Genomic DNA, 17,147 nt, shown 5'->3' on the forward strand with positions numbered 1-17,147 from the left:
CTCAGTTCTTTTCCAGGCTATCACCCTTACACTAATAATATTCTCTTCCCTTCCCAATACTGACCCTTTGGTGAATCAACTAAACTGTGTGCTATCTTCCAACCTTAGTGCCCTGTTTCCAGTCACCAATAATATCTTACCAATTTTGGATTATTCCTACTATCCCTCTTTTCCATCTTATTCACATGTTTTTATAGGATAGAAAAGAAAATCAGAAAATTGAGCTGACTGAATTCACCACACAGGTATGCTTATTAATCTCAGATGAATCCTTACTATCACAAGATAGATTCCCTAATTGATTCACTATCTCCCTGTCCTCCAAATATTGTGTCTTCACAAGCTTTCCACAATACTAGCTCCCTGTCTGCCCCTCAGCTTTTCTTGAGAGAGACAAGGGACAAAGAGATCTAACAAATTTCTCACATTCTTTTTTGTCATGCATTTGTGGCAGCCTTGTGTTGTTTCCAAAGCTCCTCTTCTATTCATGCCATCTGCATTATACTCCAGTTGGAATTTTGCTTGTTTCTTCTTCTGCTGATATTTACCAAAGTATTATCTAGTCTCTGCTGTCTCCTAGATTTTTTCACATGACTATATTTCTTTGTTATACAGTTTCTCTCATACTCTTGTCCTTTTGCCTTTCATACTTTCTCCTAAGTCAAATTGCAGTAAATTTTATTCATGAGTTCAAATTCTTCTGCTAGCACTAGGATTTCTAGCTTACTTTTCTTACTACCCATGTATGTGTTTTTGTGTATAGACATACAGAACCTTGGTTGTTACTTTTGGAAATATTGCCAAATTTTTAAAATTTGCCTCCTATAAACTTCTGGGGCATCTCTACTGTTATTTTTCTTCCTAAATTGAAGGTTCTCCATACTTTTCCAAAAGTCTCTTTGATTCATAGTAAAGAAAGTTATTAAGGATACTTTAAGCAGTTTGACTTGTCAATTAAGATACATATAATCAGCAGTTCTTGGATAATATTCTAGGATCGTAAAATGAGGTATTTTTCAGTATAGCAGGGAAAACACTAGTCAAAGCATATGAATTCAAATTCTGGATCTTTTACTACCCTTGTCTTTTATCCTCTCTGGGGCTTAAGCTTCTTCATTTGTAAAATGAGGGAATTAAGCTAAATGATCTATGTATCTTTATGCTTAAAAAGGAGGAATATATATATATATATATATATATATATATATATTCCCCCCCCCCCCCGAGGCAATTATGGTTAAATGACTTGCCCAGGGTCACACAGCTAGGAGAAAGATGGAGGAAGCCAATGTCTTGGCTTCAAAAATACTTGCTCTTTCTCTTATTTCTAACTTCCTTCTGGACTTTTGCAAAGCTATCTCCCACGTCTGCAATGTCTTTTTTAAAAGTTTTTATGGATATTTTCTTTTTCTTACATCATTATAATTATTCCAAGTATCCCTCTCTCTCACAGAAAACCATTTAACAGACAGGGTTTTGGTTTTTTTTGTTTGTTTGTTTGTGTTTTAAGAGGGAAAAAATTAGCACAACTGATGAACACATGGAAAAATTCAAAAATATATTTTTGATATGTCCAATCTGTGGATCTCCAACCTTCCATGAAGGGAATACTTGGGAATGTACTGTTGTATCTTTACAGTACAGGGAATGTACTGATCTATGTAATTTTATTACATTCTCTTGGATTTGTTTCTGGTTTTTTGTTGTTGCTGTTGTTGTTGTTGTTGTTGTTGTTGTTGTTGTTGTTTTTGGGGAGAGGGTAGTTATGTAGTTTTTCCTGTAATTATTTTATGTGTTGTTTTCTTGACTCTGCTCTACATCCGTTCTTATATATCTTTTCATACTCCTTTGTATTCATTACATAAATAATTTCTTACATTATAGTAGTATTCTATTATATTCAAGTACTGCTTGAGTGCTGCTATAACTATTTTGATTTATATGGAAACTTTCTTCTTTTTAACAGCTTCCTTGAGGTATAAGCTCAATAATGGACATTTCAATCACTTTGTTTATATATACTTTTAAATCTTTGCAAAATATACCAATCTTACAGCTACACCAACAATGCAATAGAGTTTCTATCGTACCACAACACCTCCAACATTTAATATTGTTATTTTGTCATCTATAAATTTTTAGAAAATATATTTTTTATTTATTGTTTTTATTTATATTTCTTTTATTATTAGAGATTTGGAGCATTTATTCTTGCAATTATGAATACTTTTCAATTCTTTGGAGAATGATTTGTTAATATCTACTGGAAAATGGCTAGCATATAAATATTTTTTAACTATTTATCTATACTGGATGCCATAGCCTTATAAAAGAAATTTGTCATACTTTTCCCATTTGACCATATCTCTTCTTATTTGAAGTATGTTAATTTTGTCTGTTCAAAGTTTTCAGTTTCACGTAATTAAAATGATCTATTTTATCTTTGGTAATTGCCTCTATCTTTGGTTAAGACTACATCTATCTATAGCTGAGGCGTATAATCTGTTTTTTTATACAAAGATGTTAATATGAAGATTAGGTATCCATTTAGAATGTTGTAGAAAATGATGTAAAAGCTGGGCTTTGCCTAATTTCTGACAGATTGTTTTCTAGTTTTTACAAGATAAGAAGTATTTTCCGGGTTAATTGATGTTTTCACTTTATCATAAACTAGATTATTGACTTCTTTTGTTTTGATTCTCTCTAATCCACTCAATTCCATTGATTTATTCTTTATTCCTCAACCAATACCAAATGGTTTTTTATTTCTACTATTTCAAAATATATTTTGAGTTCAGGAAATATTAATTCTCCTTCATTTATATTTCTTTTCATTATTTCTTTTAGTATTCTATGTATTGTGAAGTATTTCCTTGATAATTTGATTGAAATAGCATTAGAATGTAAGTTAAATTTGGTAGTATTATCATTTTTATTGTATGATATGACTGATCCATGAACACTGAATATTCCTCTGGTTATTTAAATTCTTTATTTCTTTTTCTTTTCTTTTCTTTTCTTTTTTTTTTTTTTTTTTTTTTTTTTTTTTTTTTTTTTTGGTGGAGGCAGTTGGGGTTAAATAACTTGCCCAGAGTCATACAGTTAGGAAGTGTTAAGTGTCTGAGACCAGATTTGAATTCAGGTCTTCCTGACTTCAGGGCTGGTGCTATTCTTTATTTCTTTAAGGAGCATTTTGTCTTTTAATCTATACCAATTTTTTGTGTGCTTTGGTCAATTGATTGCCAGATATTTTATGTATTTTGAATTATTTGGAATAGAATTTCCTTTTCTATTATTGTTTTATTATTATCATATACAAATGATGTTGGCTTTTGAGGCTGGATTTTGTAGCCTTCAATTTTGCTGAAACTATTAAATTTTCAATTAACATCCCTGCTTACTCTGTAGGATTTTTCATTATCCATTTTATTATCGTCAGGAAGAGATAGTTTTATGTCCTCTTTCAAAAGAAATGAGAAAAGCTGCTAATCTGGCCTTTATTCTTGCAATAAGGAAAGACTGGTTGCTGAATATAAACAATAGTTTATAGAATTTTAGAATTTGTAATAGACATGAGGAGTTAAGTTGGGCATCATCTTCCATAAACACTAGGTAGTGACATAATTATTTCAGAGAAAGGATAGTTAGGATTCTATTGACTAAGATCCTAAAAGGTTCAAAAGTTTTGGGCAGTACTCTTATTATTTTATTCAATATATATCAGTAAGATTTTTTTATTCTGTAATGTTCTTCTGGGAGGCCTATGATTGTTGTCTGTCATTGTTTTTTCTATGAGATAAATCATCATGTTTTCCTTGTACACTGAGCAAATTTTTTTTTGTTATTGTTTTTTTTTCCACTTTTCTTAAATGTCCTTTACTTCCGTATATTTACATTCCCAATCTATTACTCTCTCTTTTGCTTATTTGGTAACATTTGCCTTTGTAGATTCTAATTTGTCTCTTCTGGCCATTTTTTTTTTTTTTTTAATGTGCAGGCCATATATTCTGCTTTTATAATTCTCATTTCTTATTTAAACCGCCCAGGAGCAATGTATTATGGTTCCAAGTTCTCATAAAATGTACTTTAATAATAAAAAGGTGTTTGAAATATTTTTAGGAAGAAAACTAGAGGACAGGTAGGTGGTGCAGTGGATAGAGAACCGGTCCTGAAGTCAGGAAGACTTGAGTTCAAATCTAGCCTCAGACACTTTACATTTCCTAGCTTATGTGACCCTGGGCAAGTCACTTAACCCCAGTTGCCTCAGCAAAAAGCCAAAAAAAAAAAAAAAAGAAAGAAAGAAAGAAAACCAGAACACTCCAAACAATAAAAATACAGAAGAGTAAATAAAATCCCTCTGGTTGACTTCCCTTTTAGAATTTTAATCATGGAATTCTAATTATTGTTTTTCTACAATAGTTAGTTATGCCCATATCTTGTGTATATGGCAAAATCTGCTCAATTTAATTTCCCATTAGAATTAATTGATTCTAATTAGAATTATAAATTCTAATATAAATTGCTCCTCAAATGTTTTGCAGTATTTATTCATAGTGTTTAAACTTGTTTACTAAATCTGGGGGGTCATATTTCTTTCTGTTGTTAATATTTTTTTTTATTTGCTTTTGTTCAAAGTATTTGGGTTTTCTTCTTTCTGAAATCTTTGGTAATTTCAGATTTTTTTTTTCCTCCTGATTTTCCCTATTGCATACTTTCCAATTCTGTCCCCTCTGATCATGATTTCCTTGAAGGCTGACTCTCAAAGCCTTTTCCCATGCTGGTCAATTCAGTCAGATCATTCTATTAGAAGAAAAATTGTCTCAATGTGAACTCACAGAGATCAAGTAAGTGACACAATAGGGAAAGATCGTCTATTAGGAATCAGTAGAGCTGTGTTCAAATTTACTTCATCATTCTGTAATATTTCTCATCTATAAAATAAAGTGGTTGGATGAGATAATTTTAAAGGTCCCTTTCAGAGCTAAATTTCATGCTTCTAGAAAAGTAGACTCTACCCTTTCTTCTGTTATGCATATCGATTTTGTTGTTGCTATGGTAACTATAGCAATTGCTATGAAAGCAAGATTTTTTTTTTTTTTTTTTTTTGAGGAAGGAAATATAACATAGATTTCAACCTCTGTCAACCTCTTTGGAGCCTGTAGCAATTTAATAATGTAAAATCGTATCTCTTACCAGTGTTTCCTAGGCGCGTTTTTGTTAAAGCATTGTTTGCACTTGTATGTTAAAAGATTTTTTGGTCATTTATTTCTAATATTGATTTTCAGTTGAAGAATAAATATGTTCCTTTGGTGTTAATTGAACACAGAGAATTAATCACTATCAAATCACTATAATTTTTTCCATACTATAAATTACTATTTCTTTTGTGATTGTTCATATTTAGAGTTTTTTTTAATGATATTTCAAATCCTATAAATGCTCTTGAAAGCAGAATAACTTGACTGTTCAAACAAAAAACCATTATTATGTCTTAGATTATTTTTCCTAAATGGAACTTTCATTACTTTGCTATTGAAATCTAACAACATTTTACTATAACTTGAAAAGCAACTTTGAAAAGTCATTGATTATGTATTATGTACTTAAACATTTTACCAATTTATTTTCTTTTCCCTTTATCTGAAAAGTTCATACTTATTCTTCCATGCTATATAGGTTTCATATTATTTTGAATCCCCTTCTGAAGATGAGTTATGCTTCCTCTTGATATTTGGATCAATTTATAATCTATCCACAGTTCTAATCAACTAGAGTGTGGATAGATTATAAATGGATCCAGCCTTATTTCAAATTACTCTTTATCACATACTACATTCCAAGCATACTCTTTCTCAAGCTTGATATTCCATCTTTCATATTCATGCTGTTGCATAGATTTTCTATTCCTGGAATGTACTTCATCATCTCTATTCTACAAGCTTCCTTCAAGACTCAACTCAAATATTGCTTTTAACCCCCCAGACAAGGACTTTCAGTTATTAATACTTTCTTCCTCCTGGTATTTTTTGGTATTCACTTGTAGCAATAATAGTAACAACTAATATTTATATAGCACATGTTATGTGCCAGACACTGTTAAATGCTTTACAGTTGTTATCTCATTTGATTATCATTATATCTCTGAGAGGTAGGTGGTATTATTATCCTCATTTATCATATTATCCCCATAAATGGGGAAACTGGAACAAACAAAGGTTAAGTAATTTGCCCAGGATTATTCAGCCCCTGAGTATCTAAAGCTGTAGTTCAAGTCAGGTCTTCCAGACTTCTTGACTCCAGGCCCAGCACTCTCTCCACTATGCCACCTAGCTGTCTTCATCTGCTTACTTATTATATTTTCCCAACAAGACATAATGACCAATAATGGATGATAATGATGGTTTCATTTTTGTATCGTATGTCTAACATCTAAGTCAGTACCTTGCATAGCATGTGCTTAATAAATGCCTATTGAATTGAATTCCTTTCAAAACTCAAAGAGAAACCATATCTATATTATTTACTTTGTAGTGTAACCATCAATGATGAAAATTTTTATTTTATGAAAAAAAAAAAAAACCAAACATAGCACAATTCCCAGATGGCATAAAGTTATCTAAGCCAATCTTCTCATTTTATAGTTGAGACCCAGAGAAATTAAATGACTTGCCCAAGATCACTCAAATTATAAAGATCAAATATGAGATTTGAACTCAAATCCTCTGAATCGGGAACTGTTTGCTTTTTGTGCCATACCATGCTAATTCCCATTGTGTTTCTCCCATCTTGATTTGACAAGACAAAAACACAACCTTTACATGTCAGATGTTTCCATTAATATCCAGGGAAAGAGAAACAAGATAAGACTTAGCAGTAAGACATTTTTGCATGACAAAATCCACTCTTGGCACTGCATTACATGAATTTATGCATAGGTATTTTGAATAGTACAGTACTAGCCAAAAAGATTGGACATCAAAACTTATACATCTTTTCTCAATTTCAAGTTAGCAGTGTTATTTCTTTGAAACTATCTGTGCCATAGTTACTGTCTACATGAAATAAATCAGTTCAGGCCTACAAGATAACTTGATCAAGACAAATTTGTAAATAGAATAAGTAGTATCAGAAAAAAATATATATTTCTAGCTTACAAATCTAGGAGAAAAAGTAGTATATAGGGTTTTTTTGGGGGGGTTTTTTGTTTTTTTTGGGGTTTTTTTTTTGTATCTCTGTGGTTAAAACCATGTAAATTCAGGCTTTTAAGATTCTACATTTATCAAGCAAGGTTCAAATATGTTACCCATTATCATCTTTTATCAAACTTTTCTCATAAACACATTTTTCTTTTGACTTCAGATGTGATGAATATGTTACCCAATTGGATGAAATGCAAAGACAGTTAGCAGCTGCAGAGGACGAGAAGAAGACACTAAATTCACTCTTACGGATGGCTATTCAGCAAAAACTCGCCTTGACTCAGCGACTGGAAGACTTAGAGTTTGACCATGAGCAGTCCCGACGAAGCAAAGGCAAGCTTGGAAAGAACAAGATCGGCAGCCCTAAAGTAAGTGGGGAGGCATCAGCCACCGTGCCCACCATAGACACTTTCTTCCTGCATAGTCAGGGCCCACAGCCACCAAACATACTGGTCAGCAGTGGCACTCAGAGGAAAAGGTATGCATGCAGTGATCTTTACAGTATGGTGCAGTGGCCAGATTTAAATTAAAGTTATTCAAAGCAACAATATTTTCTTGTTAGGGGAGGGAAGGGATGGGAAGTAAGAAGGTGGATGTTGGGAAATCTAAATGAGAAAAATTCTGATTATTGTGTTTCTACATTTCTCCTTTTGGCTAATCATAATATAATTTTTAACTGTCTTGTCAGTTTTTTGGTTGTTTCCTGTTTGCACGAATGTAACTTTCCCTCCCTAAAAAAAGTTTAAAATGAGATAGCTATTACTTTCATAAGTGAAGAAATGTGGGGATGTGTTGAAATCCTAAAACAAAATATACAATAACTGAGCTACTTGGTTGTTTTCTTTTTTTTTTCTTTCTTTCTTTCTTTTTTTTCTTTTCTTTTCTTTTCTTTTTTTTTTTTTTTTTTTTTTGAAACAAGCATATGAACTTGTTCTTTTTGAAAAGTTTTGTTCAATTGTTAAAAATGATGGCTGGCTAAAAGAGAATGTCTGTGTTCTAAGTAAAATGGAAAAGATACTTTCAATATTCAAGCAGAATATTTTTATTTGTGTGGTAAATTTTTCATCAACAAAATTTAATTGTACATTACTTACTAACTAGAATTTGTGATCCTCAGTTGGAGAGTCTTGAATGTATATTTTTAATCACAGTAAAAAAAATTTCATTTTAGGGGTCATCAATACACAGTCAAATGTTAGGAATATCTTCTAAATGAGAGCCAACCTAACTTGAAATAAATCTCTTCTTTGACCCAGAAGAGCCTACAAAAAACATGGTTGTGTCCTGTACCAAAACCAAAGAAGTTAGCAAAACTACTTGTTTTTCACAATGAATTAAATTAAATTACAATGAAAATGATGTTGTCACTCATAAGGTACTGAAAGGTAATTAAAGTAAAACTCTTTTGTTTTCTATATGTATTTTTCTTGGATCTCCTGCAAGACAATTTTCACCTTCCCTTTGTGATCAGAACCATCCCAGGACTTCAGGGGCTTTCTACCATCAGCATTTATTAAGAGTCCCCCCTGATCCCACCTCCACAGAATCATTTCTTCTGAGGGGCCCCCCTTCCCTGAGTGAATTCATCCAAGGGTACCGGCTCAACAAGGAAAAAAAGTTAACTGTGGCACCACCAGGTAAACATTTTTTCCTTGGGTGCATGTGATACAAATGATTAGTTGAGTAGGCTAATTTCTCCTCCCATCCAAACATGCCCACTTCCACACATGCTCTGACTTAAATAAATCTTGACTCTCACCTTCAAAAGGACTACTTCATTGTAGTTTTGCATTTCCTCTGCTTTACTTATTGTCAGAATAAAACTCCCAGCAGAAGCTATTTTTAATAGCCAAGGGTAGGAGATTATAATTAGAAAAAAAGATATATGTAAAAGGGTGCCTTTTGCTACACAATGGAATTGGTCATAGACACAATGAAGGACACATCACTACATACCATGGGTAGTTTGGTAACTAATGACATAGAATTTTGATTCATTATTTTTTTGTGAAAATTCAATAATAGGATGTTTCTAATCAAAAGCCCTTTTTGTTTCATATTCTTTTATACTGAATCAAAAATTTTCTTCAAATATTGAACAAAATACAACCAAAAAATTCTTGAAAGCTCATTTATTCTCAAGATCACTTGACTTGACACAGTGCTCTTTTCTTGACAATCCTAAAATGTTTTTTCAAACCAAAGTCATTATTTGATGTAAGGCTACTAAAATACTCCCAGCTGATTTTAAAATTCATTATTTTGAATTTTACTTTGAATACATTAAAGAGAAGAGGCCCAAATAGGAAACATGAATGAAAGCAATACTTCCCAGAAAACTGGGAAAATGAGTAATATAGATATTTTTAAAGGCATATATTGAATGTAACTGAAATCAACTATTTGATCAAGATGTCACTTTCTGACATCAAAAGGCAAACCCATTGAAATTACATTTCATAAGCATTGTAGAGGAGAAAGAAAATCACATTTGGAGTCAGAAAAGCCAGCTTTCTCACTTTCTGTGACTCTGGGCAAGTCACTTCCCCTTTCTAAACCCAATTTTCTCTTCTGTCAAATAAGGGAATTAAACTAGATAACCTCTAAGTCACTTTCCATTACTAAATTTTTGATCCTCCAGTGAAAAAGAAATGTGATACATCTAAAATAATAAAAGCATCTCTATTATACTACAACAAAAACAGATTCAGATTTCCAAGGAAAATTAAACTCATGTCTTAAGTATTACTTTGAAATAACAACTTGAGCATTTTGTATGCCTTAATTGGGAAACTAATGAAAATGTTAAAAGAAAATTATAGGATCATAAACTTCAATACAAATTTATAAGTTAGGATATAAGGAGTTGGAAGGGACACCAGATGCCTTCAAATCTACTCATACCTAATAAGAACCCTTCCCCTAACTCTAAATCTGGATTAATGATAATCCAATCTCTCCTTCTGGGGAGGAAAAACTTACTCTTAAGGTTAATTCTTCAATATCACAAATCATTAACAAGTTTTTCCTTAGATCAGGTTAAAATCTGCTTCTTTGTAATGAAGTGCCCAGACAAGAGAAAATATAGGACAGCCAAAATTATGTAAATTTAAGAGCGTTTATTGCTAACTAGCGACTGAATCCCACCAGAACAGGGGAGTTAGTGCTAAGTGGTCTCAGAGACATATATTTATCTAAAAATCCACAAAGAAATTCCTTTCCCAGATAGGCAGTAAGATAATATTTCTTTAAGTTTTATATTTGTCAAGGTCTTAAGGCAGCATATCCTGGCTATGTGTGCCTGCAATTGGAAACAGAAAATACCACCTGCGTTAGGGAGTGAAGAGCTGGCAACATAGTTCTGACTTGCAGACAGAGCTGAAACAGAAATAATGTTCTCACTGTCTCAGGAGTGCATAAGCAGGTTAGGTCCATTTCAGTAACTTCCATCCATCTTTCCAACTCTTGCTAGAACAAGGCTAATCACTCTTCCACATGACAGCCTTTTCAAATACTTGAAGGCCATCATATCCCCTTCAAGTTTTTTTCTTCAACTAACCCCCTCTCCAGCTTCTTCAGTTGATCTTCATATGGAATGATCTTGAGGCTCTACCATCTAGTTATGCCCCTCTTGATGCCCACCTACTTATTCATCCTAAACTGTGGTACTCAAAATTTGCCAAGTACTCCAGATAAGGTCTATTGAGGCTGAAGAAAATTATGTGTACTTTCTTTCCTATTCTGAAAGTTAAGCCTTTCTTTATACAATTTCATAGAGTATATATATTTTTGGAAGCCATATTACACTGATGATTTCTAGTAAGCTTATAGTATACCAAAATATCTAGTTCTTTTTCTGTCAAACTGCTATCTAGCCCTCATCCTGGACTTGTGGAATTAGTTTCCTAAACCCAAGATTTTATGTTGTTTCTTTTACATTTCATTCCATTAAACTTGGCTTACTTTAGTGGCCTATTATGACTACTTTGGAATTTGACTCTACACATACAAGATATATCCAGAGCTAGAAGGAACCTTAGAGACTCCTCTATTCTTATTTTATATATAAGGAAATATATGCTTTGTGTACCTACAGATTTTATAGGTATGTCTTTTGTGCTTTTAGCACAAAATTGATGCTTTTAGCATCAATTCTCTGGGGCATTTTACTTTATCAGGAAGATTTACTTTACCTTTCCTTTCAAGGAGCAAGCATTTTTTTTTAGTTTCATATCTGCAGTCGTTGTCTATTGTGAAATTTTAGATGCACAATAAATATATATTAATTTCTAGTTTGATAAACTCAAAGATCATAGCTATTGGAGCATGAACTCATTATTCTACAAAAACTGAAAAAATGGGAAGTAGTCTGGCAGAAACTAGGTATAAACCAACATTTCATACTAGATATCAGCATAATTTAGATATAAAGGTTATATAAGCAAATTAATGAATTGTGGGGAAAGTTACCTGTTATATTTATGGAATGGAATGAGGAAGAGTTCATGGCCAAAATAGAAATAGAGAAGGTCACAGGAAATTAAAGAGATAATTATAATTGCATAAAATTTAAAAGTTTGCACAAATAAAAATAATAAAATTAAAAGAAAAGCAGAAAGCGAGGAGAAAAATCTTTGCAGCAAGTTTCTGTGGTAATAATATATTTCTAAGATATATGGAGAACTGAGACAAATTTATGAGGAAAATTTATGAGGAAAATCCAATTAATAAATGGTTGTAAGTACAGTTTTCAGAGAAAGAAATCCAAATTATCAGCAGCCATCTGAAAAACTGTTCTTAATCATAAATAAAGAAATACAAATTAACACAACTCTTTCACCCATCAGATTGAGAAAGATGGCAAGAAAAGGAAAATGACAAATTCTGGAGTGGATGTGGGCAAGCAAGTACAGTAATTTACTTTTGTGGATCTGTGAATTATTTGGATTCCAACTGTTCTGGAAAAGTTTGAAACTATGTCATGGCTCCTCTGATTTAGTATGTCCTCTGACTCAGTAATACTGCTACTAGGTCTGTACCTCAGAGAGATCAAAGAAAGAGGAAAAGGACACCTATGTTCAAAAATCTTCATGGAAATTCTTTTTGTAATGACAAAGAATTGGAAGCTAAGATGATGCACATCAATTGGAGAATAACTAAGCAAATTATGGTATATGAATGTGATGAATACTATTATCTTACAAGGAATAATGAAAGGGATGGCTTCAGAAAAACCTGAAAAGACTTGTATGAACTTATATAAAGTAGAGTATAGCCAGAAAACCAATTTATATAATAAGAGCAATATTGTTAAGATAATCAATTTGGAAAGACTAAGGATGTTTTATTAATAAAATGACCAATCATAGCTCCAAAGTTGCTCATAGTTAAAGATGATAAACATTTAAAAGTGCACATTGAAGCATATTTTCTTTTTCTTTTTCTTCTTCTTCTTCTTTTTTTTTTTTTTTTTTTTGGACAGTGCTAATATGGTCATTTATTTTGTTTCAGTTTATGCATTTATGAGTTTTTGGTTTTTTTGCCTCCTTAGTGGGTTAGGGAGGGGAGGAGAGAAAGTTCAGAATTAAAAACAAAACAGAATTTTTAATGAGGGGATGCTATAAATATTATAAATATATTAGGACTTTTCTATCTTTAACTTCTTTGAGGTATATGCATAATAGTGTCATCTCTCTTATATCATGGACATTTTAGTCACTTTCTTAACACAATTCCAAAAAGCTTTCTTCAGTCATTGGACCAATTGACAGCTCCACCAACAGTGGATCAATTTACCTCTCTTACTAAACCCTCCAATACTATTACCATCTTTGTCATCTTTACCAATTTACTAGAAATGAGGTGAAATCCCACCATTACTTTGATCTTCATTTCTTTTATTATAAGTGATCTGGAGAAATTTTCACATAAATATTAAGAGTTTAAAATTTTTCTTTTGAAAACTTTTTATTTACATTTATATATACACACAGACATGTATATATGTATGTATATAAATTAAATGTATGTTAGTTCCTTTTATAACTTGCATATCAGTTTTCTTGTTGCATTTTTTTTTTAGTGCAAAAATTTTTATTGCATTTAGTATAAATTATTTTATGTTTATCTTATTTTTGATGGGAAAGAAATATTACACAAACACCCTAGCCATAGTTGTGAAAGGTACCTGATTTAGTTTCCATTTAATTATTTTTAATATTAAGATTGGGGAATCATTTTGAGTTTATTATTGTAAATGGTAATAATTGTGCTTATCTAACCTTATTTCTTTCAAATGGCTTTTTCTTTTGCCTGATTTTCTTATCAAATAGGGAATTTTTATTTTCTTGAGTTTATGAAATAGTGAATTACTTAGTTAAATTGTTTCTGATTCTTCCTTATTTCTCTAGTCTGTTTTGTTGTCTAGTCTGTTTTTCTAGATTTTAATAAGTACCAAATAGTTTTGATGATTATTGTTTTATCATGTACTTTGAGATCTGAAGATCTTATTTCTGTTATATTCCTAATTTCTTTATTTTCCTGGACATTGTAGATGTTTTGTTCCTCCAAATAAATTTTGCTATTATTTTTCTAATTATATAAAATATTTCCTTCATAGCTTGATAAATATAGTACAAAATGTATGAATCCATTTAAGTAGTATTAAAATTTTTATAATATTGATTTGGCTTGTAAAAGGAGAACTTTCTACCAATATCTCCTTACCATGAGGGCTGGGCTAGATCTTTTTCCTTCAATTAAATATTGAAACTGTCCTTAACATTTTATTTTGTTCAGGTGACTAAGGCTTGTGTGTGTGTGTGTGTGTTTAAGTTAAAATGTATATGTTAGTTCTTTATATAACTAGAAGAATAAATTCTCCACCCTCCAGTTGAGAAAATTTAGTAAGAAACTTTAATCAGACGGATTTCTTTTTGGTGATGAGAGTGGTTAATAATATCTACCCAAGCTAAGTGCTATATTCGTGTTAGGTATATTCTTTCAATGCTACAGTTATTTTTTTTTTTTCATGCTATATAGCTAAGTCCTTCTATTAACTGTAAAATATTTTCACAAATGCTAGTAGTTTCTATCAAGTTAAAAGGTTGAGTATGTAGACCTGTTGAAGGAATCATCAATTATATGAAGACTAGTTTATCTAAATTTGATCACTGAAAAGATAGTTGCCTAGTGAGAAGATATTTTGACCAAGATTTGTGAAACTAATATATAATAAGGGGTTCTTAAAATTTTTCTATTTATAACCCCTTTTCATCTAAGCAATTTTTACTTAAATTCTGATATATAGGTATATAAAATATTTATTGATAATTTATTATAGACTTACTGATAAGTCATAATTTTATGACTCCCCACATTCAGCTATAAGACCCCATGAGGTCATAAATCACAGTTTAAGAAGTTGGGATCATGTCATTACATCTATAATTACCTACAATAAATATTACAGATTTTTAAAAGAAACTACATACACACATTTGTTTATGGTTGAAATATCTTAAGAACATCTGTATGAATTGTCTTGGACTTGTGTACTTCTTTATTTTTAATTACCTCTTCATACCTCAATTACTTTTTAGTTGCCTCTTGTCTTTGATCCTCTTTATCCTTAAACATATTTGCTGATCAAACTATTAGCATGAAATTCTGGATGTGAAAAGTGACTGAACATCATGTTTCATAAAATTAATAATTAGCATTCAATTATGGACTGGTAGTTAAGTGTACACTTCATTAATCCCGATAAGACAAGTTCCAGATTTCATAATTGCTGAACTATTAGTTTTAAAGGCTTTCCTTTCAGTTATTTTTGCAAATTTCTTTTATGTATTCTGTGAGTCACCAAACTAGACTTGAATAAGATATCTGACATGCAAAATTCTCTCAAAATTAATCTTTGTGTGATACCTTCAGCTAGCATGAAAAGAAATACTTAAGATTAATAACTTACCAGCGTCTTTTATCCTGTATATGTATATCTATTTTCTTTTATTCAAATATGTACCTTCTACCTTTATAATTACTGAGTCAATAAAAAGCAACTTTCTGATCTATTAAAAGATAAAAAAGTCAGTTATTTCAAGAATAGGAAACATTTTTTTTTTTTTCGCAACAGCAAACATGCAAAAAATCCCAGGTCAGATATGAAAAGAATTGTAGAATTTACTAACTAATAAGTTTACTAGGCTAGTGAACTTATCAACTAGTAATAGCATATCCTTTCTATCAAATGTTTTCTTAATATATTACAGTGACTGGCATTAATTTTTATTATTATTGCAAAAACAGGGATAGAAAACTTTTATTTTGAAAACCCAGCTTTTGTGAGTTTAAAAAAAATATATCAACCAAGCACCACACAGATACAACAACCAATTTGATATAGCTGGATGTTGAATTCTTGGACAGAAAATAAAGGGAGTAGAATGAGAAAAAGATTCTATTCATCTCTTTTTTTAACATTAAAAAGAATCTTAAACTTTTAATTATTATATGTAACAAATGCTTTACATATACTTCAGTTCCATATTATAGTCAATTAAAGGAAGGAAAGAAACAAGTTAGAGAGGAAAAGTAAGAACAGACATATAAACAAACAGAAATATACACACAGAAAAGAGAAGCTAGTAATACTTTCTTTTTTTATTATTTATTATTTTTCACTGAGGCAATTGGGGTTAAGTGACTTGTCCAGGGTCACACAGCTAGGACGTGTTAAGTGTCTGAGGTCAGATTTGAACTCGGGTCCTCCTGACTTCAGGTTTGGTGCTCTATCCACTGTGTAACCTAGCTGCCCCATACTTTCATAAAGAACCCCAAATACACAGATTCATAGATAAAGAGAGTAGGGCAAAAAAGAGAAAGAAGTAAGAAGTTGATCTATTCTAAGTATTAAAATTTGCTAAATATTTTTCTTATGCTAGCTTTTTGCATACAGATATAAAAGTTAAGGAACTGAAAACTTAAATCATTTGCTATGATTTCACAACTAGCAATTATCTAAAACCACAAGATCTGAAACCAATTTGCTATAACCACACTGCTTCTCAATCATTTCTGGACTTTTTAAGATTTTCAAAGCTCTTTACATAAATTATTTTGACTTTCACAACGGGCATTGTTACTCAAAAGAGGCACAGAATATTCCAAAAGATTAAATGACTTCCTCATTGTCACACAGCAAATAAATATTAGAAAAGTTAAAACCTGTCTCTTTATATAAATACACTTCTCTATCCACTAATTTTTTTCTAGGAAATACGATTTCTGGCAAAGTTGGGCACTTTCCACAATCTGAATATATGACAGTAGCATAAGATTTAAAAAATTTCCATTTCAAATTGCTTCTATCTATCCTGTATACATTTTATATGTAATTAGTTATTTATATATTGTCTCCCCCATTTAAATCTAATCTCCTTGGTGGTGAGGATTGTATTATTATTCTTATTCATTCCCTTTATTTGTATTTTCAGTGCTTATTAGCGCAGTGCCATAGTAAATACTTATTGACTGATTAGTAAAAATTCAACATGTAATACTTACAGTTTGTATTGTTATAAAATTATAGAATAGCAGAAGTAGAAAAAAACTTAGAGATAATCTAGTCCAATGGTGTCAAACTTACATGGAAAGGGGTCACTGAATGATATATGAGGATCCCTACTGGTTACATATCAACTTTAGAAAATCACATTATCTATGTTCTATTGTATTTTTATTTTTAAAACAATATTTCTCACAATTTACTGGTATTAGATCATGGTATTTTTGATACTTCTTACATAGTCCAATTTCCTAATTTTATAGATGAAGGAAAGAATGAATCCCAAACAATTGTGATTTATCCAAGATCTGTCCAAAGGCAGAACTAAGATTCAGAATAGGTCATTTGACACCAAATCCACTATTCTTTCTCCCAGGTAT

At 31.2% G+C, this 17,147-nt stretch overlaps 1 protein-coding gene across 6 annotated transcripts in view; it reads left to right on the plus strand.

Moving 5' to 3' along the window:
- The window catches only part of BICD1 (BICD cargo adaptor 1), a 249,590-nt gene that overhangs the window by 153,943 nt on the left and 78,500 nt on the right, over positions 1-17,147 (plus strand). For 3 of the 6 annotated variants that reach the window (XM_031938137.1, XM_031938138.1, XM_031938141.1), the window contains exon 7: positions 7,360-7,567. In XM_031938137.1, the coding sequence (XP_031793997.1) occupies positions 7,360-7,567 (208 nt within the window). Of the gene's footprint in view, positions 1-7,359; positions 7,678-8,642; positions 9,722-17,147 lie in introns of those variants that run through there. The other 3 variants (XM_031938142.1, XM_031938139.1, XM_031938140.1) reach the window with 3 other exon arrangements.

Source organism: Sarcophilus harrisii, chromosome 5 (genome assembly GCF_902635505.1).
Source record: "Sarcophilus harrisii chromosome 5, mSarHar1.11, whole genome shotgun sequence".
In the NCBI taxonomy this organism is placed as follows: Eukaryota; Metazoa; Chordata; class Mammalia; order Dasyuromorphia; family Dasyuridae; genus Sarcophilus; species Sarcophilus harrisii.